Source organism: Choristoneura fumiferana, chromosome Z (assembly GCF_025370935.1).
Source record: "Choristoneura fumiferana chromosome Z, NRCan_CFum_1, whole genome shotgun sequence".
Classification (NCBI taxonomy): Eukaryota; Metazoa; Arthropoda; class Insecta; order Lepidoptera; family Tortricidae; genus Choristoneura; species Choristoneura fumiferana.
In genome coordinates, this window is record NC_133472.1 from 13,783,904 (window position 1) to 13,809,284 (window position 25,381).

Sequence of the window (25,381 nt, forward strand, 5' to 3'; positions counted from 1 at the left end):
AGTGGTATTCTGCAAGCGCCAACTAATGAACTCAACTAAATCGACAGGTTCGGACTTGTTTAGCCGGCGGCTAAGTAAGCACGGACGCGTGGTGGGGGGTGCTACTCACTACTAAACTACAAAAAAAATATAATAAAATGGATTGACTCGACTTAATAACTTAATAATCTGGTCGACAAATTTTTTGGTGTTCAGACACGTTTAGCTACTAAATTACTCGCTACTAGACTAAAATACTAGCCTAGTCCGAACAAGCCTTAAGTAATTGTGGGCTTACGTTGCGCAGGATGACGATTTTGTCTGCGGTCTTGAGATGGTGCAGCTGGTGCGTGACGAGCACGCGCGTGTGGTGTCGCAGCAGCCCGTTGACGCACTCCGCCACAAGATGCTTTCCGACGTGCGCGTCCACAGCCGAAAGTGGGTCATCCAGCAGGTATAAGTCCGCCTACGAAAATAGTATAAGTATTTTTGTTAAAAAAATGACTGTTATTTTCAATTGACTATGAGTACGTATGTACATTTTTTTTTCACTGTAAGTAATACACTTATACTACAATTTCACTATCAGATGTTTGGAGTAACTCAGCACTGGTATTGATAGATGAGTCTGTTAAACCGAGTTGCGATTGCTTTCTTGTTAGTAGGTATAGTTGGTACACAATTTTATTATTATCCATTAAATATGTAGTTGATTGCATTGCGAGTTGACGTCGAAAATTAACAGTAGATCAGCACAGTTACCATTGCTGAAGCAAGTGCTTACTTGTCAAAATTATTGCTTTTGTGTTCATAATATTAGTTAACTGTTTGTACACCGCCTGATCGCCACATCACAGACTTAGCCTATAGTTTGGGACCACAGCGGGATAATCGATAAAAACAAAAACACGCTTTAATAATAAACCGTCTGGTAAACCTGCCTGATTGCTTCATAATCAGAGCCTGGATACTATTCTTCAATATGTAGGGTACCTACTGATAAATGTTTTTTTTTTATTATTGTATACAGACAGTGAGTCACTTTACGTGGACAATATGAGGAAACTGTAAATCGGATTTATATGCTCCCGATGTAGCGATTCCTTGAGGACGCAGTAAAATTTAAGGAATAAATGAAATATTAGAAGGAATAATATAAACGGTTTCAGTTTCAACCCATACGAAAGTTGCCTTGAAACTCGCTCGCCTTGAAAATCGCTAATAAACATAAACTTAAATTAAATGCGGATAAAACAGAACTAATGTTCTGTAGTTTAAGACCATCCCAGGAAACATTAGAATTGAAATGCGATGAGAATTTACTAGTAGGTACTAAAGTTTCAAAATTTTTAGGAATGACAATAGACAGTGCGTTGAAGTGGGATCATCATATCGACTTGCTTTGTAAAAAACTAAGTAAAGCTGCTTTTGCCGTCAAGAGAATTAGGGAACTCTGCGGAATTACATCAGGCAAAACAGTTTACTATGCCTATTTCCATTCAGTGATGTCTTATGGTGCCCTGATTTGGGGACATGCAGCAACCTCAATTCGAGTATTCAAATTGCAAAAAAGGGCACTTACAAATATATCACTCACTTTTCGCTTTTAGGAACTTGTTATATGCAAGAAAGCACCTAAGCAGCACTCCGAAAAGAGGTGACGATCATAATTATCCCACCAGAGGCAAAGATATGCTGCGCCTGCCACGAGTGCGATTGGCAAAAACTACTTAGAAAATGCTTTATTTTCCAAAGTTTAAAAAATGTATAACCATCTACCCGTGTCAGTAAAATCAATGAATGATGTCAAATTGAAAACTTTTCTTAAAAAGAAGTTGACTCAAGAGGCTCTGTATAATATTAAAGACTATTTTGACATAAAATTTTAATCAGAAATAAATATTGTATAGAAATGGACATATCTGCCAATTAAATTAATGTTATTATTTTTATATTTTACAATTTTAATTATTATTATTTGACATCAAATTAAGATTAGGTACATATTTCGTTTAATTCTATGCCAATTTTGTAATTTAAATTTATTTTTTCCCTTTGTTAACTGTAGGTATTTTGTAATACTTACTCGTAAGTAAGACTTGTTCTAGCACAGAATATATAATAGTACTGACGTACAGAATGGCCACGCTCCGCCCCGCACCGGTTCGAGTTACCCCACCCCTCAAGCGCAGATTGCAGGAAAACCGCAGGAAAGCAGTCGGGCGCGCAACGCGATGTATGTTGGCCGCACCGTCGCACGGCATTAAGTTCGGGAGCAATAACTTTGCGAAATGGTGATATACTGTGCATTGTATGGGTGTTTGTCAACAGCCAAAGATAAGAAAAGGAGTTTTTTTCGATTTCCGAAGGACGAAAAAAGGTAGGTAAGGTACCTAACCAACTTTAATTAGCAACATGTACAATGTATTTAGGTATTAGGTAACTGAGGAAATAACCAATACCTAGGTTTAAAAGTGTGTACCTATAATGTATAAATAGACGTCTTATATTAGTAGGTAGTTATTTGTAAAATTGATTTGTTAATTCTCTCCTATCAATAGACCAGTATATATCTTATCTACACACACTATAGTAATTATATAACAAATTGTCTAAAAGTATCGCGATTAATACATGAAATAACTAATTAGGTACCGAATAATTCGTTCAAGTTTGTAGTCATATATTTATTGTAATGTAAAATAATAATGCTTAAATACATAGACAGACACATTTTAAGTAGGTTTAAATAAAAATATATGATTAACGATTACATTTATTTACACATCTAAGCCATACCTACATACCCTATAGTACTAGGGTTTTGCGATAGTCAGCTCTGTGTGTCTTACGCACACATTGACGCGTGTACAGACGTCGTCGTGCCTATGTAGATTCAAGAACGCGTATTTTGTATGGCGTGTCCGCCCTGTGGTTCTAGTGCATAATTTATTTGTGTCAATGGAATAAAGAGATATGACTATGACTATGAAAGAGATAAATTGAAGCAGGAAAAAACTTCTATTTTCTTCTTTTAACAAAACATCTGGATCCCTGAAACCGTAATAAATGTGTGACGTTAAAGACAAATAATAACTAAATATGCAAGGAAGCTAAATCAGTTTTTGTTTGGTTGACTGGACCTACATGCAAGTCGGCAAGTCAATTCGACTATTGACTATCTACTTAAAGTGGAGACTTGCAAGATTGGATTGCATAACTCGACACACCGAACCAAGTGAAACTACAAAAACTTGCAAAAATATGCGGGTTTTGCAGGTTTTTAGGGTTCCGGAGCCAAAATATCAAAAACGGAACCCTTATAGTTTCGCCATGTCTGTCTGTCTGTCCGTCCGCGGCTTTGCTCAGGGACTGTCAATGCTAGAAAGCTGTAATTTTGCACGGATATATAATTAAACTATGCCGACAAAACGGTACAATTAAAAAATCAAAAAAAATTTTTTAGGGTACCTCCCATAGACGTAAAGTGGGACTGTTTTTTTTTTTCTCATCCAACCCTATAGTGTGAGGTATTGTTGGATAGGTCTTTTAAAACCATTACGGGTTTGCTAAGACGAATTTTCGATTCAGTGATTTGTTTGCGAAATATTCAACTTTAAAGTGCAAATTTTCACTAAAATCGAGCGTCCCCCCCCCTCTAAAATCTAAACTGGTGGGTGGAAAAATTTGAAAAAATTCAGGATGGTAGTAGATATATCAAACATTCAAGAAAAATTATAACGGCTAAGTTTGCTTGAGAATTATCAGTAGTTATGAGTAAACGATAGCAGCCTAAGGTATAAAATATACCTAAACTTGGAAGATTCCGTATAAAATACGAAATCCTTAGAAAAATATTACTTAATTTTTTCGTAATGGCTACGGAACCCTAGTTTGGGCGTGTCCGACACGTTCTTGGCCGGTTTTTTATTATTATTTCAGTTTTCTCTATGGAACCAAGGGATATTGGTGATGATCGTACCTACTCACGATAATACATATCCTATCCTACTAATATTATAAATGTCACAGGTTGTGAAGATCTTTGGATGTTTGTTACTCAATCACGTCTAAACCGCTGAACCGATTTAGATGAAATTCGGTATACAGATAGTTTGAGTCCCCGGGAAGGGCATAGAATAGTTTTTATCCCGGAAAATTGCATAGTTCCCGAGGAATAGCGATAAACGAATACTACGCGGACAGAGTCGCGGGCAACGGCTAATTTCATATATGGGTATTCTAAAACTAAAACAATGAATAATATAAGTAATAATCACAATAATGTTGAATGTCTAGCCGTAAGGAACAGCAAAACTTTACAAAAAGTATAGTCAAAGTAAAAAAATACCGGTGTAGTCTTTAAGATCGCACACGTGATGTTCAATCTTTTAGCGGTAGATATATTTAAGAAAAAAGCGGAAGTAAATGTAATGATTACTTATCTTATCTTTATGCGAAGAGGGCTCAACGTGCGTGCACAGTGCAGACAGATAAGGCGGCAAGGAAACATAAATAGTGTATTACATACCTACAATTACGACCCTTGCTAAAATGTACACCTGCATAAATAAATTGAACTGTATAGTCAAGTGCAAAAATAAGTATCTGTTCGAACCACTCAAAAACATGTTACTACGGCCTTATTGCGTCTTAATAAGAGTATGTGGTACTTATTTTTAAAACTTTTAATAAGTTCATATTTTTACACTTGACTGTAACAACGTATTTACTCTTTTGTTTATCCATATCCATACTAATATTTTAAATGCGAAAGTGTATGTTTGTATGTTTGTGTGTTTGAGAGAGAGAGAGAGAGAAAAACATTTATTTACACATATTCGATACACATAAAAATACATTAGATGGAAAAAAAATAACATCGAATAGTATAAAGTACAGTGTAGTAATAGTTTGTATGTTTGTCCATGTTTCACGTCGAAACGGAGCGACGTATCGACGTGATTTTTGGCATAGAGATAATTTATGGGCCAGAGAGTGACATAGGCTACTTTTTATCCCGGAAAAATGCAGTTCCCGAGGGAACAGCGCGGGATAACCGAATTCCACGCGGGCGAAGGCGCGGGCAAAAGCTAGTATTATTATATTAGTTGGGCAATAATCATTATCCAATTGTCAATTATTGATAGATATCATTTCAGATGTCTCTATAGTCTATTCTATCTACATTCTCCTCGAAATCTATGCAGCTATTCTAGAGTGTAGAAGTAACAAACAAAAATTCCCTTAGGAACACTGTCGCGCGCAACAAGTAACCATTTTTTTTTTCAACGGATTACCCTATCCGATCTCGGTATCGGACGCTGATACGATATCGGGGCAAGTAAAATGTATGAAATATGATCCGATATCGGATCGGATAATCTGAAAACGCTCTAATCAGGAACTATATAGTTGTGCAATAGTGTCAGGATTGACTTCTTAGGAGCCGGGCAATATAGTAGGATAACTGATTAACTATTTTAATAAAGTACATTCACATTCAGACTTTTGTTCGATAGAGTCCCTTCTGTACGGTAGTATCTACTATTAGTGTTTCTGTGGTATGAATGCAGTTTTTCTTGTTATTAAAATCGATGACTTCCTATGTCTTATAGTTTCAGACTTTCCCATAGTGACCGATCTAAATGAGTCAGCCTGTATAGTCAAGCAAAATATTTTCGCTTGATTTCTCTTGATTTGAACAACTGAAATGGAACTAAGTAAGTAACTACAAGATTACAAATATTCAAGGCATGATCGGCTCTTTTGTATGTTGACAAATTAAGTGTATCTATTTTATTTTTAACCAATTATTTACTTGGATACACATGGCTACGTCTATTGGCAGTATGGTATGCGTCAGGTTTCCGCACAATCTGTGCTAACGAGCGAGCACGATCGCGTACAAATAGTTATTGCCCGTGTTAGCAATAAAACTTCACACGATTAACAATACTTACCTAGTTTACGGAAATCATCTGATAATAATAATTTAATGCGCATGTCAACATTTATTTATACATATAAAATTATGTTTTAATTACCAATGCTACTTAATAGAACTGTTGTTTTGTAAAGAGCATTATTAATTATTATTTTTATATATATATAAAATAAAATAGAAGTTATTCAGTGATGATTTAAATAGACGCTGCATTATCGTATTTTTAAATGATATTGTTAGGTATAATTATTTATTATTTAATGGTATTGCCATCGTAGGTATGACTGTGCTTCTTTGTGAACTGATAATAACCTAGTTTTCTTTGTTATAGTTATAATAACCGTCCGTCTTAGAGCGTGCCGAGGGCCCGTTTAAATTAATTTGACTGACTTTCGGGGCAACGTCCCATGTTCTCTTATAGGACAGATGGTATACAGAATTTATAAATTATTACCATTATACCATACGTTCCTAATTCTAATCCCTTAATATGATACAATTTCTATCAAGGATCACGCTTTGCGTAGGCACCCGCCGGCAGTTAGCTGTGCTGACACGGCATGTCACTGGCCTGCCTGTAGCGTGCAGAGGCCGATGCGCGCGCGCTGCTCACGCTGACGCCAGCCTAGCATCCTCCGCCGGTAGCAGCTCGAAGTGACGCGCCAGCCGTAGCCGTAACCACCTACTACGTATAAGCTGAGCTAACAAGGCGCGGCAGCGGCACTGACCTGTCTGTAGCAGGCGCGCGCGAGGCCGATGCGGGCGCGCTGGCCGCCGCTCAGACTGATGCCGCGCTCGCCCACCAGCGTCGCGTCCCCCGCCGGCAGCAGCTCGAAGTCGCGCACTAGCGCGCACGCCGCCACTACCTACAATCACCACAACTACACTTAACATGTATGACTTAGACAGATAAGCCACTCTAATGACTGATGGGCCACTGCACTGTCTGAAACCTGACATCTCTTTCTGCAAAAGCAAATCAAATCGTGTCTAAAGCTAATGAAAAAATATGTAACGCAGCATTGCGAACTTACTTTTTTGTAGCGCACGCGGTCGTAGGGCAAGCCGAAGAGTATGTTGTGGCGAACGGTGGCTACGAACAGCCAGGGCTCCTGGCTGGCGTACGACACGCGCGCGCCGCCCAGCGACACGGAGCCGCGCGACGCCGGCAGCTCGCCCAGGATCACCTGCAGCAGCGACGACTGCCCCACAACACAAGCCGTTAACGGTATTACTACCAACTCAAAATTGTCTACGAGTTCACTCACAATACTTGAAGAGATTATTTATATGCCTAGGTAAATAAAATACGGTACTATACGACCCAGATAGTCATACGGATTAGATAGAAGTCATAGGAACGACGCGTTCCAACAAATACCAAATGCAAATCTACGCAAAAGTCAGCATCGTCCATTATTATATCTGATCATGCTAAGCGCACGGTCAGGGAATATTCATATTAAGTTTTTATCGAGTATTTCCTCGTTTGCTCTTTGAGACCTAGTTAGGTATCTAAGTAGCTGTCTTAGTTTGCATCCAATTGCATTCAAAAACAACCATTTAGCTAATAACGGGGCGGGGACGATTGGTTTGGAGACCCTTATATGCATCCTGACAGTAAAGTCTCAAAACATATTTTCGAGTAGGTACTTAGTAATAGTAAGTAGGTATGTCCCCGGAAATATTTATGCAGGGCGTTCTTCTTTCCATTCTGAGAACTAACTAAAAATAGAAGTGAGTAAATCCACCATCGACGCGCGACCGCAATTAGTGTGTGACTTGCACTTGCGTGATTTCAAACATGATTTATATTTTACAAAAACCTACTCAAAAAGAGCAGTCATTGCAGACTTATCTATAAACGTGACAAAGCTACAAGTTTTCAAAATACCAAAAAATGGGCAATTTATGAAATTTAAACACTAATAAAAATATATACGCTAAAATATAGGCGTATTTCGAATCGCTTAAAACAAACATAACATGCGTATACAAAATCAAGTATACTTTAGAGAGGTAGCTTTTTCAATTTATATGGACACCGACATTAACCGTAGTAGGTAACTGCATCTGCATAGTGCCTTTCTACGTTCGCTGCGCTTATGATAAGGTAACATTAATTAAATGACAAGTCACAGCGTTCCGGCAAAACAAACATTAATTTGATTGGAATAGAAGAAAGGTGAGAGATGCTAAGTTTACCTTGCCCGCTCCGACCAATCCCGCGACGCCCACGAACTCGCCAGGCTGTGCCGTGAAGCTGATGTTCCGTAGAGTGTCCACGATGGGATCGGGCGCCCAACTCGCGCTCACGCCCGCCAGCACAAGCCCGGTGGGCTTCACTCTCTCCTTTTCCTTCTCAACACCATTACTAACTACCACCGTAGCTTCTTTAATGTTCAATTTTGCTTCAACGGCCTTCGGTGATTCCAGTTCTTCTAGCAATAAGAAGTCCTACAAAATAAATTCAAATCGTGAGCACGTACACGGCGGCGAATAGTATACGAACAAGATGTATACGGTGTAACTTTAAGTATTAAAGGTTTGTGTAGTGCGATAGTTACTTACCTCAAGGCGTCTCACGGAAACCTTGGCTTCGGCTAGACAAGACAGAGCCAATGGGAAGAAGATGTTAGCGGCTAGTTGGAGTAGATTAAAGTATTGCACTAGTGAGAAGGCGATCTCGGCGCGGATTTGCCCGCCCATCAGCACAAACGCTACGATGGCAGAAAACAGGATAAAACGCTCGGTGAACACAGAGAGCGCCGTAGAGAAGCCTTTTATCATCGATGTGCGCATTATGAAGTTCACTTCCAGTCTGTTATACGAAATAAAAATAGTTTCAACTACAACACTAAGCTTCCTAAAGGTCTTACATATTTTATTTAGTAGGTATTAGCTGTTGCCTGCGACTCTGTCCGCGTAGAATTCGTTTATCGCTTTCCCGCGGGAACTATGAAATTTTCTGGGATCAAAACTATCCTTTTTAAATTCGAGGGTTGCGTGGTCAATCCCGATAAGTCGAAGTAACTGATTGTTGAAAAAAATACACTATGTATAAGTTTAAAACCGAAGTTTTTACGAATTACTAAATCGAGTTATTGGGTTTGACCACACAACCCTTGCTATGTCCTTCCCCGGGACTCAAACTATCTGTATGCTGAATTTCATATTCTCTTTGAGCGGTTGACATGAAACGGTAACAAACGGTAACAAACAAACAAACAGACTTACAAACTTTCGCATTTATAATATTAGTAGGATCACTTTCACATTCTTGCTAATATTCTAACTTCCTTATTAAGGTCACAGCTCAGCTCATTACAGCCACCCGGCACCCGACCAGCACCGCCTCGCCTCGAGCGGTTAGTATTCTTCATATGGATTTGTATGGGTATGCGCTCACTACATCAACTTCGTAGCGTAGCGTCACCGGATCGCCTCACTCGCGAGGTTGCCACGCGCGGATTGCGAGTGGACCACTCGGTGATAGCCCGCTGCTCGCCCGCCATAGTGTGACTACTAGGAAATTCGTGGACCACACGTTGTCAACGCGGCGTCCACTCGTGGACCACCTATCGACAACGAGTGGACGCCGAAAGACGAGGCGGTGCTGGTCGGGTGCCGGGTGGCTCTAATGAGCTGTGACCTTAAATGTTATACAGTGAAAGTAACTCTTGTATTTTTATTAACGATAAACGAGTTCTTTGCTGACGGAGACGCGGACAAGAGCTAGTTTATAATATAAGTAGGATTATAATACTGAACAATGATTTGTAATACGTGTGTAAATATAAACTGAAAGTAATAAAAGGTTTGAAATGGGCTAAATATTTGTTCAGCACATGAACTGAACACGCATCTTATTTCAACGTAACTTATCTTTGTGTACCTGCGCATAAGAATTAATTAAACAAAAAAAACCAGCCAAGGGTTCCGTACCATCTATGATATGTCGGCGGCCGATCGTGAAATGGCGTCATTTCATGAATTGGCTAAGGGACATCCGCCATATCGTACAAAACTCAACATTTAACGATTTGCCTAGTGAAGTTTAGGCAAATTATGAAATTCCTAGGCATATCATGAAACGCCGCCATATCAGTTCTGGCACTTCGCCGGCCGCTGCCGCGGCACGCTCGCTTTGCTCGCTCGGCTCCTGCGTTGTGATCACAATTAATACTAACCAGTAACCACTCTTCGCTTCGCTCGTCGTACCTATTTTTTTCTTTTTTTCGGCATATCACGATGTGCCAGGTATAGAGCTAGGAATATCGACGAATTCGTTGCTCTAATCGATCTGCCGTACTGTTTCTCAGGCACATCGTGATATGCCTGGCCAACTTTTAGGCATATCATGAAATGGCGCCATTTCATGATATGCCTAGGCATTTCGTGATCTGACTGATTTTACGATCCGCCGCCGACATTATATACAACATGCATTAGACATTAGCAAAAAACGGCAAAAAATCACGTTTGTTGTATGCAGCCCCCTTACATATTGATTTTATTCTGTTTTTAGTATTTGTTGTTATAGCGGCCACAGTTGTATAACATTTCGATACAGCCTGGTGACAAACGGCGGACGGACAGCGAAGTCTTAGTAATTAGGGTAGCCTTTGGGTACGGAACCCTAAAAAGAAAAGAATTAACCAAAGGAATTAACATAAGAAAACTTAACCAAAAATGTGTAAATAAAATTAAAAAAACTGTCGTCTTCCAGATAAGTACCCAAAGAAAAAGATCTGGGTCCTTATTGTCGCGGACTCTTGCCATCGCTTTCACCATCTCTGTCACCATCTTACACCGTTAGAAAAAATATATAATGAATTTGATAGCTAGGACTCTGTTTGTGGCAGGGTTCCCATGACGTGGCGGCATTACCCCTTTGAATCGCAAATTTAATTTACTTAACATATTTAATTATTTCAGTTCACATTGATAAATGTTTTTTTAGTGTCATGATAGGACAGCGATGTTTGTTTGTTTGTTTGTTTATACTCTTTATTGTACAAAAAAGGAAAAACAATGCGATGCAATGTGTCTGATTTGATAATCGACAGATTTTTCGACAATGTTAAGTTGTCATAGGTACAGATATTAATTAAGTTACAGATATTATTAGAAATCATTAAGCTGTGATCTTACTTGCGCAGGTTATCCACTAGTTTTTCAAAAGGCTTTTCCCATGCGTACATCTTGATCACCTGGACGCCGTTGACTAATTCGCTCATCACTTTTACCCTCTCATCAGTTCGTTTCGCAATTTTTCCGCGTAGAACACCTTGGCGGTTACTTAAGTAAGCTAAAATAATAATAATAATTTAATTCCAGTATTGTATGTTTTTCAAAGATAAGTAGGTGAATGACTTCGCACGTGCATAAGAATGTGTTCAGGAATCTTTTTATCATAGCAACATTGACAACAAAATATAACAATAACTAGTAAATAGATAAGTAGGTACATGGTGTTACTGAAATACCCATAAAGCGGAAATGGGGTCAAATGGTACTTTGCAAAGTCAATTGGCAATTGAAAAAGTAAACAGGTTAAGCTTACCTATGAATAAATATGAATTACAGAAAAAAAAATATTGAAGTGAAAACCTTATTTATTTTTTGTAAAACTAAAGAGTACAACAACAATGACATAATTGCAGTTAAGTATTCCAAAAATTACTTAACTAGAAAACGTTCAAATATCGATCAAAAAAGTTGTTTTTCGTATTTATCTCGCAAAGGTAAAATTTGCATTTACGTCCGTGTTGTATAAGAGGCGCATCAGAATATGTCTGTCCGTTCAAATTCTTAGCTAATATCTCCGGAGTGAGAATTCTAGAAAAATTAAATACTCTTCTCTTCTGTTAAAATAGTCTGTGTACCAATTTAGGTTTACTAAATATGACGTAGGTACTAAAGTTGGTCCTGTTTTTGGATTTTAAGAACTATTACCTGGGATTTAAGCAAAACGTAGTTTTGTGATAGTGATAGTGTAAAATATCCAGAAATAAAAATGTTTTATTCCATAAGGAATTGTTTGTTGGCGTGAGATTAGAATAAACTTCTCTAAAGAGATGTGTAGACGCAAAACAGTTGCGTAAACTTTAGTTAGATTGAGTTTACCCTTTCCCACATACACCTAAGCTATAATGTTCTTACAATTTAAAAGCTGATTATGTATTCGCATATGCGCATGATTGATATGAATGAAAGAAGATGCAACAATTAAATGCACTTGATCACAGAGTAATAGATATATTGTACGCTGTAAATGTCGCTTTGCAAGACAAGGGGGTGAAATCGTAAATAAAGAGTAGCAGGGCTTAAGAGGAAAAAAACAAATTTTAATCTACAAATCATACTATTTCTGACGGGTGATTCTAGTATATTCATTTTCATTTACTGTTCGATGATTGACATAAATAATTTAAGGGAGAAATGCAATATACTGGGACTCGCCTGTATCAGAAACAATAAATACTTATAGCATAAACTATAAAACAATTGGAGAAAATTGTCATTCAAGTTTAATTTTATTTTAAGACGACAGGTGACCATCGCAGTTACTGCTCAATAACAAGTAAGTATTTCACGGGTTAAATTTTAATTACTTTGACACAGTTGCTAAGCAAGTTATGCTCCTCGTAATGCATAAGGTAAAACGGGTGGTGAAGCACCAGGGCTCCTCAATAATGAACGTCTCTGCATCGGAAAAAGCAATCCTTCGTAAAAGGTGACGAGCAGTTGATAGTAAACTATTGTATCTTAGATTATTTACACTAAAAAGCGTGAAAAAAAATGTATAACAAAAAATTGAACCGACTACAAAAACCATGAAAATAATTTTCTACCAGTCTGAATTCGGCCGGTGCCTCAGCACGAAACCAGCAGGAGTGATTGAAGCCCAATATAAAGTGCGTAGGTGAGGTAGATGACTATAGGTCCACTCCAGACTCCAGACTGGTAGAAAATTATTTTCATGGTTTTTTGTAGTCGGTTCAATTTTTTGTTAGAAAATTTTTTTCGTTATCGTTTTGACGTTTGCTGGACTCTTTGACGAAAGGCTGGTATGATTATCATTTCTACAAAATATTAGAAATATTTTTTTACATGAAAACCACTTCTGGGCTAATTACTGAAGAGGTAAAATACAAAATTTTTTTTTCATTGATTGAATCTGTTACAGACAACGTCCTGTATTATATCTGTAATGTTGTACAGTCAAGGAATTTAATTCATAGGCCACCATGGAACCTTAAAGTCATTACGACTTTCCTTGTTAATTAATGCGATGTCACTATGACGTTTACTGTGAAATGGTATGGTACCATGGTGGTCTATGAATTAAACTCCTTGACCGTACACACAACACACGTACGACACAAAAATAAACATGCTGTTAAAAATTAACCCTTACTTTGAACAAGGACGGTTTGGACAAAAATTACCGCCAAGGCAGCAAACGTAGCCCACTTCAGGTGTTGCCAGACCAGGAAAGAAACTATGGGCACCACAATCGGCATCACCCAAAGGTAGTGCAGAAACAGCGTCACCAAATCAAAACGCATCACGTCATTGGACATCAAATTGATCACTTGCCCAGGCTCTGTTTTACTCATTCCATTTCGATCAAGTTTTAATATCTAAAAAACATATTTGTTATTTTAAGTTTTGTAACATAAGATTATTAGCAATAAATAAATTCGAAAAACAATTCTACTGTCAGTGTTTTATCTAATCTAGAATTTGATCGGAGCATCAAAAAAAAGCTATCTTACCCCAAAATTTTTGAATTGATGCTCCACTACAAATAGACAGATGAAGATGGATATTCTTATTTTCTTAAAACTATCTTCAGTAAGTAACACACAGGCCAACATTGGAACTCGTACAGGTGCCGGGAAACCTCTTAAGTTAAGACTGGAGCGCAGAAGAGAATTTAAGGTGCATTTAGTAATAAAAACCACGCGTAAACTTAACCCATGCCGTCGCCCAATGTCAAGAAGTTAGCCTGCTTCTGTACAATGCCCTAGGGAAAATTTAGACTAAGAAAGTGGGAAGCTTACCTTCCTATATAACAGTGAACAACATGCTATCCGAACTCTCATGCCAACAACTCCTTGGCCCAATTGCAGATGGTTTAACATCAATGCAGTTGTTATACTGCAAATATTCATCAACAAACAGTATATGTGGGCATTTCTGTACGTTTCTGGATTTATCTCGCCAGAAAAATAATTAATAAATAACGCTAAAGTGTAAGGTATCAATGGCCTGTAACAAAAAAATATCAGTAGAAACAATAGCTTTGGAAGGTATGTTCAGTCATTGTCATTTCATTACATATGTAGCAACATTTTTAAAGGGCGAGTAACAGATTAACGTCGTAATTGTACAAATTGTACTCACCATATAATTATAAATAGTATTCCTACAAATAATCCGCAAAGCATGTACTGTAGCCAGAAGGTCCGCACAATAGCTTTGGTGAGTGAGGGTTTGGAGCCAGTTCGGTCGGCGTCGTCCAGCTCCCGCTGCCAGGCCTGCTCCAGCTGGTCTCCCAGCCGGCCCGATTGGTCGTTGTCGCGGGCTTGCCATAACTCTTCTACGGTAATTCCCTGTTTGTAGCCCTTACGGAATAAATCGAAGCTCCATCTGTTAAATTAAAATGTTGAGGGTCAAACTTAACGTACGCTTTTCTGAGGAGATAAGGACCGGCCCACCAGAAAATACCAAAAAAACAAGGGTATTCTGAATACTGGTAGGTAACCCAAATTAAAACCGATTTCAGTTTATGGGCTTTGCTGCAAAATCTGTCAGTGCCTTGCCGTACAAATACGAACGTACAATATAGTAATGGTGAGCGTACCATTCCCATCAACACCGAAGGTCATCTTAAATTACTCGACTCGCACACATTCATTGTCCGCGCCGGCTTAATCAATAATAATAACATCGTGGCACAACGATTCATGTGACATGCGCGTTCATTATTTTTCTTCGAATGGTTACTGTACCCTTAGTGTAAGTTTTCGGTTACAAAATACGTCTCGATCGCGTTCCCGTTAAAATCTCAATTTGTATGGAAACACGAACAGAGAGCGGAACGTTTGCGATGTTTGTGTTGTGATTTCAACGCGAACGCGATCTAGATGTACCTATTTTGTAACCGAAAACTTACACTAAGGGTACTGATAAAACTTGTTCCATTTTTGCTGTGAGTAATGTATGACAGATATGCATGCAATATCTGTACTTACCTAAATATATAATCACTGACTCATCAACGCCCTTGAACCTAGAAAGCTGAAATTTTGCATAGAGGTTCCTTTTACGAGATAAGAAAGTTTTAAAATCATATGTTCAATAATAACATTTTTCCCATACAAACTTCCCCCCCCCCCTTTATACCCTGTAAAAGTAAAAGTAACCTCTGTGCAAAATTCCAGCTTTCTAGGTTCAAGGGATTGGGCTGGGCGTTGATGAGTCAGTGATGTATCAGAACTTGTATTTTTATATGTATAGAAGATAGATGTTAACATCACTGGAGCTATAGAAACCGAGATAATCGCGAAAAACTGACTATTTTGACATTACAGCGCCATATTTTTCTAAGCAAAAAAAAGTGTAGACGATTTCCCTCAGAGCCTTCACATCACACCTTTACCTCACACCCATGGGGTCTTGGACCTTACTTAACCCGTAAATTTAAAAAAAAAGCCTTGTGTTTGTGGTGGGTTTAAGTGCAAACAACGACACGAGAAGGTGGTAAGCAAAAGTTTGATGGCCCAACTTGTGTTTTATCCAGGGCCCTGGTTTACTTAGCTGTGCCACTGTACAAGACTAAGCCTCAGGTCAGGGTCCAGCCATAAATTGTGCGACGCAAATTTGGTTTAGTCGTGAGTATCGTGGGCCGAAGTCCGACCTATGCAGTGGCGTAGCCAGGTATCCAAAGGCCCTGAGGCAAAAAATAAACTAGGCCCCAACTAAACTATTTAAAATCGTTTGTTGCGTATTCCGAATATTCCGATTGTGGCAGATATTACCACTAGTTCAATTTATAGTTTGTAAGTCAAGAGTCCGAGAGGCCCCCTGAGCTCGGGGGGCCCGGGGCTCTGCCCCGTCTAGGTAGCCCTCTCGGACGTTAGTACTATAATATATTCTGTGCCCTCGGGTAGCTACGCCACTGGCCCAATGCAATCAAGTTTCGCGCCTCTGAGTTATTCGGAATTTAAGTGAAATTACATTTACCGTGAGCTACACAGCGAAGGAAAACATCGTGAGTGAACCTGCACGCAGGCACAGTATATATATATATATATATATGCTAAAGCAGTAGGGAAGCTACGAACAAATCGATCTAAACGAACGCACTCACAGTGACGCGCGCTCTATACGGCCTCTAAGGGCCAATCCGCCTATGCCTAGGAAATATTGTGTAGTGTATGTGTGTGTGTGTGTGCTTGAACACGGATTCTTCAAAACCGGGACTTTCATTTTTTAAACTCTCCGCTGATGTTGAAAGGTAAGAATGATTTACTATTACTAAATAATAGTTATTTGTGTCACAAGGGAGAAAAATGGTGTATTTACGGCGAGGGCGTAAATCGAATCCAGAATGTAGCGAAAGATTCTACAATAGAATCCTGAGCGTAGCGAGGGATTCTAATGTAGAATCCTAAGCGTAATGAGGGATTCAAGTGTTAGCGCCCAAGGTGAAAATAATTTTGCTCCCGAGTGGCTCATACAACTTTTCACACTGAGCATTAATAAACTTGAAAAAAATAATTCTAAATATTATTAAAGAACAACCAGCATAGAAAATGGCGTGGCTTTACAATTATCAACTTCAAAAAATACCATTTGCAATAAAACACTTAGAAAAGCCTTGAACAGAAAAGTTGCACTTTGCTCCCTCTCGCCAGGGAGGAAAAGTTACTTTTCTAAAGGAGAGGTGTGAAAAATATTTTTTCTTTTAAATAAAACGTTTGGTTGTTTTGGTGATAGGTAGGTAGGTAGGTGAAGGTGATACTTCGGGAAGTGAGTCAAATTTAACTTGCAAGATTGTAACCGAATATACAAATATACATACAATTGCACGTTAAATAAAAGCTTGTAATAAAAGACCTAATAAGCTGAGATACACTGCGAACTAAGTTTTTTTTTCAATTTTACAAATAATAAGTGGCCAACCCTAACGCTCCATTGGAGCGTAGGTATTTTATTTATCTCAACATGTACATTTATTAGCGGTATTTATTATGTTTTTATTATAGAAGTTAACACAATTTTAAATAGTTTCGTTGTTTCATTTAAAAACGTGTGAAAATTTTACCGTTAAGTTTCAAATGTTACAATAATTGGAGTATAGATGTCATTTTTTTAGTAGGCAGGTAATGAAAATAGCACATGTTTTGCCCATAAGTCACAAATAACCAGCAAAATTATCGTCTTGTCAATAAAATCATTTTGGTGAATTATTCTAACCTAAACACAAACACAACAAACCTGGGTATGACTCTTGATAGGTTCTGTAGCTGGAAGCCCCAAATTAATGATTTATGCCATAAACTCCATAAATTTGTTTTTGCTTTAAAAAGGTTACGGAGTATAGCAGGAGAATCTGCTGCTTTGACTGCCTATCATGGCTACGTTGCATCTCTTCTTAGAATTAGAATTTATTTATTTGTCTTCGATATGGAATTATTATCTGGGGAAACTCGACAGATATCAGCAAAATATTTCTGGCTCAAAAAAGATGTGTTCGTGCGATAGGTGGGGTCGGCCCATGGGTCCCGTGTAGGCCACTGTTTAAAAACCTCAACATCCTAACTGACAAGCATTTACATTTACGAGCATGCAAAATTTGTTAGAAGCAATCTGGGGATGTTCGATAAACCTGAACGGAATCCAATCCTACGTGAAAGAGATGTGTTTCGTATTAAGATGTACTAGTTCCAAAACAACGTTACACAAGAAGAACTGTTTTATAATCTCCGGAAAAAATTATAATAATATCCCCGTGTTGAGAGCTCTGCCGTGTAAAAGGTTTCTGTTTAAATTTAAATCCTGGCTAAATGAAAAATGTTTTTATAGTATTAAGGAATTTATGACATTGTAACAATGTAAAGCTGACATGAACATATTGTATCTAGTTAATGCAATTTAGAATCTAAATTTTTGCATGCCTATTAATGGTGAATTGTGCTGCTCAGTATTTATATTTTTTGTACTATCATCTTTATGCCATAATTCTGGCAAATAAATAAATACTACTACTACTACTACTAAATTCGAAACTCCAGTTTTCAATTTTAGTAAACTTCTTTAGGCATAAGAACGGACGTTTAGGCATAAGAATCGTGCGTGCTTCTCTATCTATTAATCATAGGTATAACTCGCATTCATTCATAGTTTTATTGAGTGACAGATTGCCGTTTAATCGATGCCGTGCCGATAGCCTCGGACTTACCTACATTAATATTTTCAGCTCAGGAGCGCTCCGCTCGCTGTGCAACCGCCCTATAGCTACTCAAAGCTTAAAATATGGGGGCACGGTGTAGTGTCTCTCGTCAAGTCGAAGGCAAGGGGCTGTTCTGTGCATAATACATTCTAATTAATGACAATCAGGTTAGTTATATTCTTCGTATCGACGGTTAAAAGGCTACTTGATTCAAGCGCCATTTTGAAAACTTTACAGGAGAGCATTTTAAAGATTTGAAAAAATCACTGTTCCCGAAATACTTAATAAAAATTTAAGAGTGACCCCAATCATAAAGCGGCGTATTTTTTGCTAATTTTTGATACATATGAAATAAATAAAATATGTTTTCTTACGAAGTTAGATGTAACTTGAACCATTTTGCACAATTCTCTGATCAGGGCAGAAAGATCTAAAAGTGCACAAATACGATTTATATGTTCTAAGCAAAATGGTTTAAGTTTATGTAGACTTCTTTAATAGATCAAGGATAAATGATTTAAATCGCTCACTAAGTAGAAACTGTTCATGGATAAATGATTTAAAGCGCCCACTTAGTTGTAAACTGTTTATGGATAAATGAGTTAACCGGTCGCCTAGTTGTAAACTGTTCAAGCAAAAATGACTCAAATTAAAATAATTAATAATAAATTGTTTTAATCTCAAATACCTACCCGTGTTGATTTGTGTTCATTTGTATGACATTTAAACACCATTTTTATTGCTAGGTGAAAGAATAAACCGATTTTAGTACGACATTTAGTATAAATAATAAACTAATATAAAGGAGTCAAGCAACAAAAAGACTAAAAAGTGGTCAAGGAAAATTAGCACAAGTCAAATTGTTTCTTATACTAGTTCAGGTAAGATTGCTTCAAGTGGGAGAAATATTGTTGAAATGTTCAAGGCAAAATGATTTAAGTTACATGCATTAAAAATTCTGGTTAAAGCAAAATGAATTAACATCCTATGTTTAATTTTATGTGATCAAGTAAAAACAATTCAAATGTCGATGCCATTTGTTTCCATCAAACGATAAATGGCTTAAATTAAAAATAGTAAAAAAAAAAACGGTTTTTTTTGTGGGTCTAATACACATGCTCTGAAAAAAAAACAACCAAATTCGCTACACTTGAATCCCCGTAAACCGGAATGATGCCCAAATTTTCAATGGAGCCAAGCGCCAAAAAAGTGTTCAGATTTACCTCAAACCCGGCTTTAACGACGCGGAAAAATTCACTGATTCCAATGACGTATATAACTCAATATCGCCCAAAATGGCGCTTGAATCAATTAGCCTTTTAACCGTCGGTATCTATTGTTCGGGGATTTTAGAACTTGGTTAACAGCAACGTAGTCACTTGACTCTATTACGTTTAACCTGATTCAACGGCAATTTTGCCAGTCATACGAATTAAAATTAATATGGCGAGTAAATTGTTGATTTCATATGGCGAGATATAAATGAATTTTATCACATGGCGGATACGTAGGTACAGGGTATTTCACTTAACTAATCATTATGGGCTCATTCGATTACAAAAAATAAAAAAAAATAAAAAAAATTGTCTCGTCTTTGTTATCGTTTTTTTCTTGTTTAAAAAGTAATGCTATGTCATATTTAGTTATACATAAAACCATTTTCAATTGGGTACGTACGATAGTTGTCGCGCTAGTTGTATCTGACGTTCTAGTAAATAAATCAATACTTGGTAGGTATAGTTATTGCAAATACTTATCAGGCCAAAATAAACTTCAGTGACGATGACGTACTGGTGCTTTCCTAAACTACTTATTTAAGCGTCACTTCGGTAAACCGGTTTTGAAGGACGTAATATAGATAGGATAGGTAGGTACTCGAATGTAGCGCCAAGTGTCACGCACTAGACAAATGTCAGGGACAGTATAAGATACAAAGGTCTGATCTAAAGGAATAAGACAGGTAAGTAAGTAAATAATGTTCTGATAGTATAGGTAGTAGATTGATAACCAAGGGTGGAAAGCGACCCATTTCACCCGACGCCAATAGTTCGAGGGGAAATGGGTAATTTCACCCGAGTTAGACACTACTTTTCATTTCGACTGTGAGGAAAGTAAAATACTACAAAAAAATGAGAAATTTTACTTATATCCAACCTCCAACGGTACCTTTTCGACCAGCAGGGCTACTACGAAACTCGAAACTCGAAGTTCATATCGTACCTTCCCTCTCGCTCTCGTATTAAACAGTATAAGTGTCAGAGGAACCGCACGACACGCACTTCGAGTTTCGGCCGACTATAAAAAAAATCGAGTTGGTCACGACGACCAAGGAGCTTATATACAAAACTGGGTGTTGAACGCCGAACGAAGAAGTTTAACGTTTATTACTTATTTATATATTCCATCTCTTTCTTCCACATTTCACGAATGACTTCCATCTCTTTCGCCACACTAGAGGCACTGGTTTTTGTTACGAACGTTGGCCGGGTACACTACGGTGTGTGTCTTGATTATTTACCACTAGATTTTCGGCTCAGCTGCGCTGCTATTGATAACCAAGGGTGGAAAGTGATCCATTTCAGCCGAGATATTTCTGGCGCACGAACGAAGTGAGAGCGCCAATAGTTCGAGGGGAAATGGGTAATTTCACCCGAGTTAGACACTACTTTTCATTTCGACTGTGAGGAAAGTAAAATACTACAAAAAATTAGAATAATAATAAATTTAATTTACTTATATCCAACCTCCAACGGTACCTTTTCGACTGGCCACTTGCCACGGCCGACTATAAAAAAAAATCGAGTTGGTCACGACCAAGGAGCTTATATACAAAACTGGAGGTTGAACGCCGAACTGGACTTTATTACTTATTTATATATTCCATCTCTTTCTATTACATTTCACGAATGACTTCCATCTCTTTCTTAACCTAACTAAAGAAAGAGATGGAATATGTTCGTGACGTAATAAAGATCAAATTTCTTGTTTCAAACGGATTTTCGGCGTTCAACCTTCAGTGTTGTATATTAGCTCCTTGGTCACGACGTGCATCTAGCTAGATGGCCATGCCGAAACGTGAAAAATAGTGTCATTGACATTGACGTAACTCAATTCTCTTCGACTCCGTGGCTAATCGAAAAATAAAAAATAAATTACTTTCCACCCTAGAGATGAAAACGCAATTTTCCACCCGGCTATATACCCATGAAAATTAAACTTTCCGAACAGGAGAGATGAAAAAGCTTTTTCGGTGAGCCACGGAGTCGAACATAATTGAGTTACGTTATGAAAGTCGTGACCAAGGAGCTTATATACAACACTGGAGGTTGAACACCGAACATCCATTTGAAACAAGAAATTTGATCTTTATTACATCACGAACATATTCCATCTCTTTCTTTAGTTAGGTTAAGAAAGAGATGGAAGTCATTCGTGAAATGTAATAGAAAGAGATGGAATATATAAATAAGTAATAAAGGTCAATCTTCTTAGTTCGGCGTTCAACCTCCAGTTTTGTATATAAGCTCCTTGGTCGTGACCAACTCGATTTTTTTTTATAGTCGGCCGTGGCAAGTGGCCAGTCGAAAAGGTACCGTTGGAGGTTGGATATAAGTAAATTAAATTTATTATTATTCTAATTTTTTGTAGTATTTTACTTTCCTCACAGTCGAAATGAAAAGTAGTGTCTAACTCGGGTGAAATTACCCATTTCCCCTCGAACTATTGGCGCTCTCACTTCGTTCGTGCGCCAGAAATATCTCGGCTGAAATGGATCACTTTCCACCCTTGGTTATCAATCTACTATAGCAGCGCAGCTGAGCCGAAAATCTAGTGGTAAATAATCAAGACACACACCGTAGTGTACCCGGCCAACGTTCGTAACAAAAACCAGTGCCTCTAGTGTGGCGTTTACACAAAACATTCGTTTACTATTCGAAGACGTAAATTGAGCGTTCGATTGTCGATACGTAGCCATGTCCACGGTGCGGCGTCGTCACTCGTCACCCGTTTTCGTTACGATACGCGGACGAAATAGTTTACGTAGCAAACTTACACTCACATTACCCTTAGTGTATTTTTACGGTTACAAAATACGTCTCGATCGCGTTTGCGCTAAAATCTCAATTTATATGAAAACACGAACAGCGCCCTCTAGCGGAACGTTTGCGATGTTCGTGTTTCCATACACATTGTCATTTTAATGCGAACGCGATCGAGACGTATTTTGTAACCGAAAACTTACACTAAGGGCACGAAGTTGTTGTGCAAACTTTCCGCTGGCGCTGTCCGTGTTTCCTCCATACACATTGATTTTAACGCGAACGCGATCGAGACGTATTTTGTGAACGGGAAAATACACTAAGCACACAGACGACATACAGTCGGTATTGGAAATATTGTATCATTTACCTGAACACAACCCGAACTCTCGAGCGTTATTCCCACCTCAATAATGTTTATGTATCTTTTTGAAATTTGTATCGGTGCTTACTCGTAATACCCTAAGCCGCTACTTAAAAAGGTAGGTACAGTCAGAAAATACATGCTTTTATTAAAAACGTTTTTTTATCAGAAACTCGTTACTCTCAAGATTTACCTATACAGAACTTGGCTTATCTTTTACATTTATATTTTTGACGGATTGATTATGTTAAAATGTTCCTAATTCAGATGCCAATGTTTACGTAACCATTAGCATAAAACCAGCCGGTGGTAGGTAACGGTATTTTAGGCATTAGGTACCTATACCTACCTACCTATTCTATTGTTTTGACCGTCTGCTTTGTACCTACTTAATGTATCAATTGTGATGTCGGTATAGCAATAGACCGTTATTACTATGTGTAAATTTTAGGCATTAGGTACCTATACCTACCTACCTATTCTATTGTTTTGACTGTCTGCTTTGTACCTACTTAATGTATTGTGATGTCGGTATAGCAATAGACCGTTATTACTATGTGTAGGTACTTACGTTAAAAGAAGTTTTGATAAGAAGTTAGCTTTACTGTGAGGATTCTTCTTTTTCAATGTCACTTTTGACTCCATGTTTCACTAACGCAGCTTCACAAACACACGTGTTTGTTTATTTTGAACTTACAAAAAAGATTATTTATTTAACTAGTTTGTAAATTGTTATTATCAAAGGCAATGTCCAAGTGAACGTTTTAATAGTAGCATATTGACTCCGGCAAACTCATCTGTTCATGCTAAAAACACAGGGATCACTTCCTTCCTTTATATGTTTCAGTCATTTAAAAATCTATAAAATGCGACTAACTTTATAGTTTATTGGTTAAGTATGAGTTTTTAATTATTCACTCCGGTTAAGTACACTAGTATAAATGAGTATTTTGAGCAACGATCGACCACGCCGATCGCTGATGCCGGACTGAACTGAACTGGCGTGGCGAGGCGATGGCGAGACCGAATGGTGTTTCGCTCAAAGAGCGGTATAGGCTCTATATATACTATACTATAGGGTCGAGTCGACTCGACATAAGACAAGCTACACGAGCAGGACGGCAGCGCCGGCGGACTGACTCCCTCGCACTAACGTTTTTTTAGCGGAATCACAACTTAAAAATAAACCCTTGTTTTGCTACGACACAACGGCACTAAATCCAAATTCGGACAAGTGCGAGCAGTTGCTCAATATTTTTTTCACCTCAGCACCTCAAGCTGCCTGCTTTGAGAAATCAGTGAGCAAAATACGACAAAGTAACATTTTTTTTTAATGCTGAGGACAGTACTGCAGTGCGATCCCTTCGACACTTATACTATTTAATACTAGAGCGAGAGGGACGGTACGATACGAACTTCGAGTTTCGAGTTTCGTAGTTTCGAGTTGCTGGGTCTACTCACTGAATTCCAAATATTTGAACTTCACTTTGATCTGTCACTTTCACTTCAACACGAAAAAAGCGAGAGATAGGATCAAATGTGTTGATTACAATCTCAAATTAAATTTATGGAAGGTATTATAAATATATCGATACCTAATAAATTACATGACAACGGAATATTTACAAATGAAATGAAAATTTTCTGGCTCTTTTAATAAAGTAGGTATTCTAGGTATGCAATCTCGTTGCATGAAATGAAAGCCGCTTCTCTTGTTTTTTTTCATCACACTTGCTGGTAAACAGTGTCGTAACATGCGGGCTACCTTGGTTGCAACCCCCCTAATAAAACCTTCGACTTCGGGCTTCTAATAGACTCTCGTTCGTAATTCCTTATTTACCGCCCTTAAGACACAATGTATTATTATAAAAGAATTTCGTATACTGCCTATGCCTACCTCTTACAGTTGGAATAAATATTTGTCACATTGAATGAATTTGTAACAAATCCTTATTAACATTTATAATAAATTATACGTTTATTGTTTAACCTTCTTAAGACCCAAAGATGAGGCTTTTTGCAGTATTAAAAAATAAGTAAGACATATCGTCACTACTTTGAAAATATCTCGTATCTCAAATCAATACGGCAACAAAATTGAACCTTGACGTAATGTTCATAAAGTGCACTCAGAAAAATTATCCATTTTGAAATACTTACGAGTTTTTTTTTAAAGTAGTGACGATATTTTACAAGTAGTTATTGTATTTTTCACCTATGATGAGTTGACACTTGAAAATTTTCCGAATAATGCATACTATGTTCGCAAAATATTTTTTAAAAATAATTTCTAGTTTGAAGCAAAATAATAATTTAAAACTGTACATTTTAAATATATATAGCAATTTCAGTGTCCATTAAATAGTCTCCAACGAATACGATAGAAAAATATTTATTTTTCGGAATGACGCAATGTGTAAAACGGAACAGCGTAGTGACGTAAAACAACATTGTCGGCAAATTCGGCAATTGCCGCGGTTTATTATTCAATAACAATGAACATTTAGATATATTAAATTTTTAAACAAAACTTGCAAGATTTCTGCCGCTGCGAGTATGCCTTGTACATATACGAGTTGAGT

At 37.7% G+C, this 25,381-nt stretch overlaps 1 protein-coding gene across 1 annotated transcript; it reads right to left on the minus strand.

Annotated features, from left to right (window-relative positions):
- Positions 1–320: 320 nt before the first annotated feature.
- Positions 321–23,933, minus strand: LOC141428246 (probable multidrug resistance-associated protein lethal(2)03659; the record flags this gene model as incomplete). Its single annotated transcript, XM_074088119.1, is given in 10 exon segments — positions 321–445; positions 6,655–6,792; positions 6,961–7,128; positions 8,132–8,383; positions 8,498–8,747; positions 11,081–11,237; positions 13,350–13,575; positions 13,999–14,206; positions 14,342–14,587; positions 23,371–23,933. Coding segments are annotated over 10 exon segments (1,844 nt in total), but the record flags the coding sequence as incomplete, so codon positions are not given.
- Positions 23,934–25,381: the final 1,448 nt, after the last annotated feature.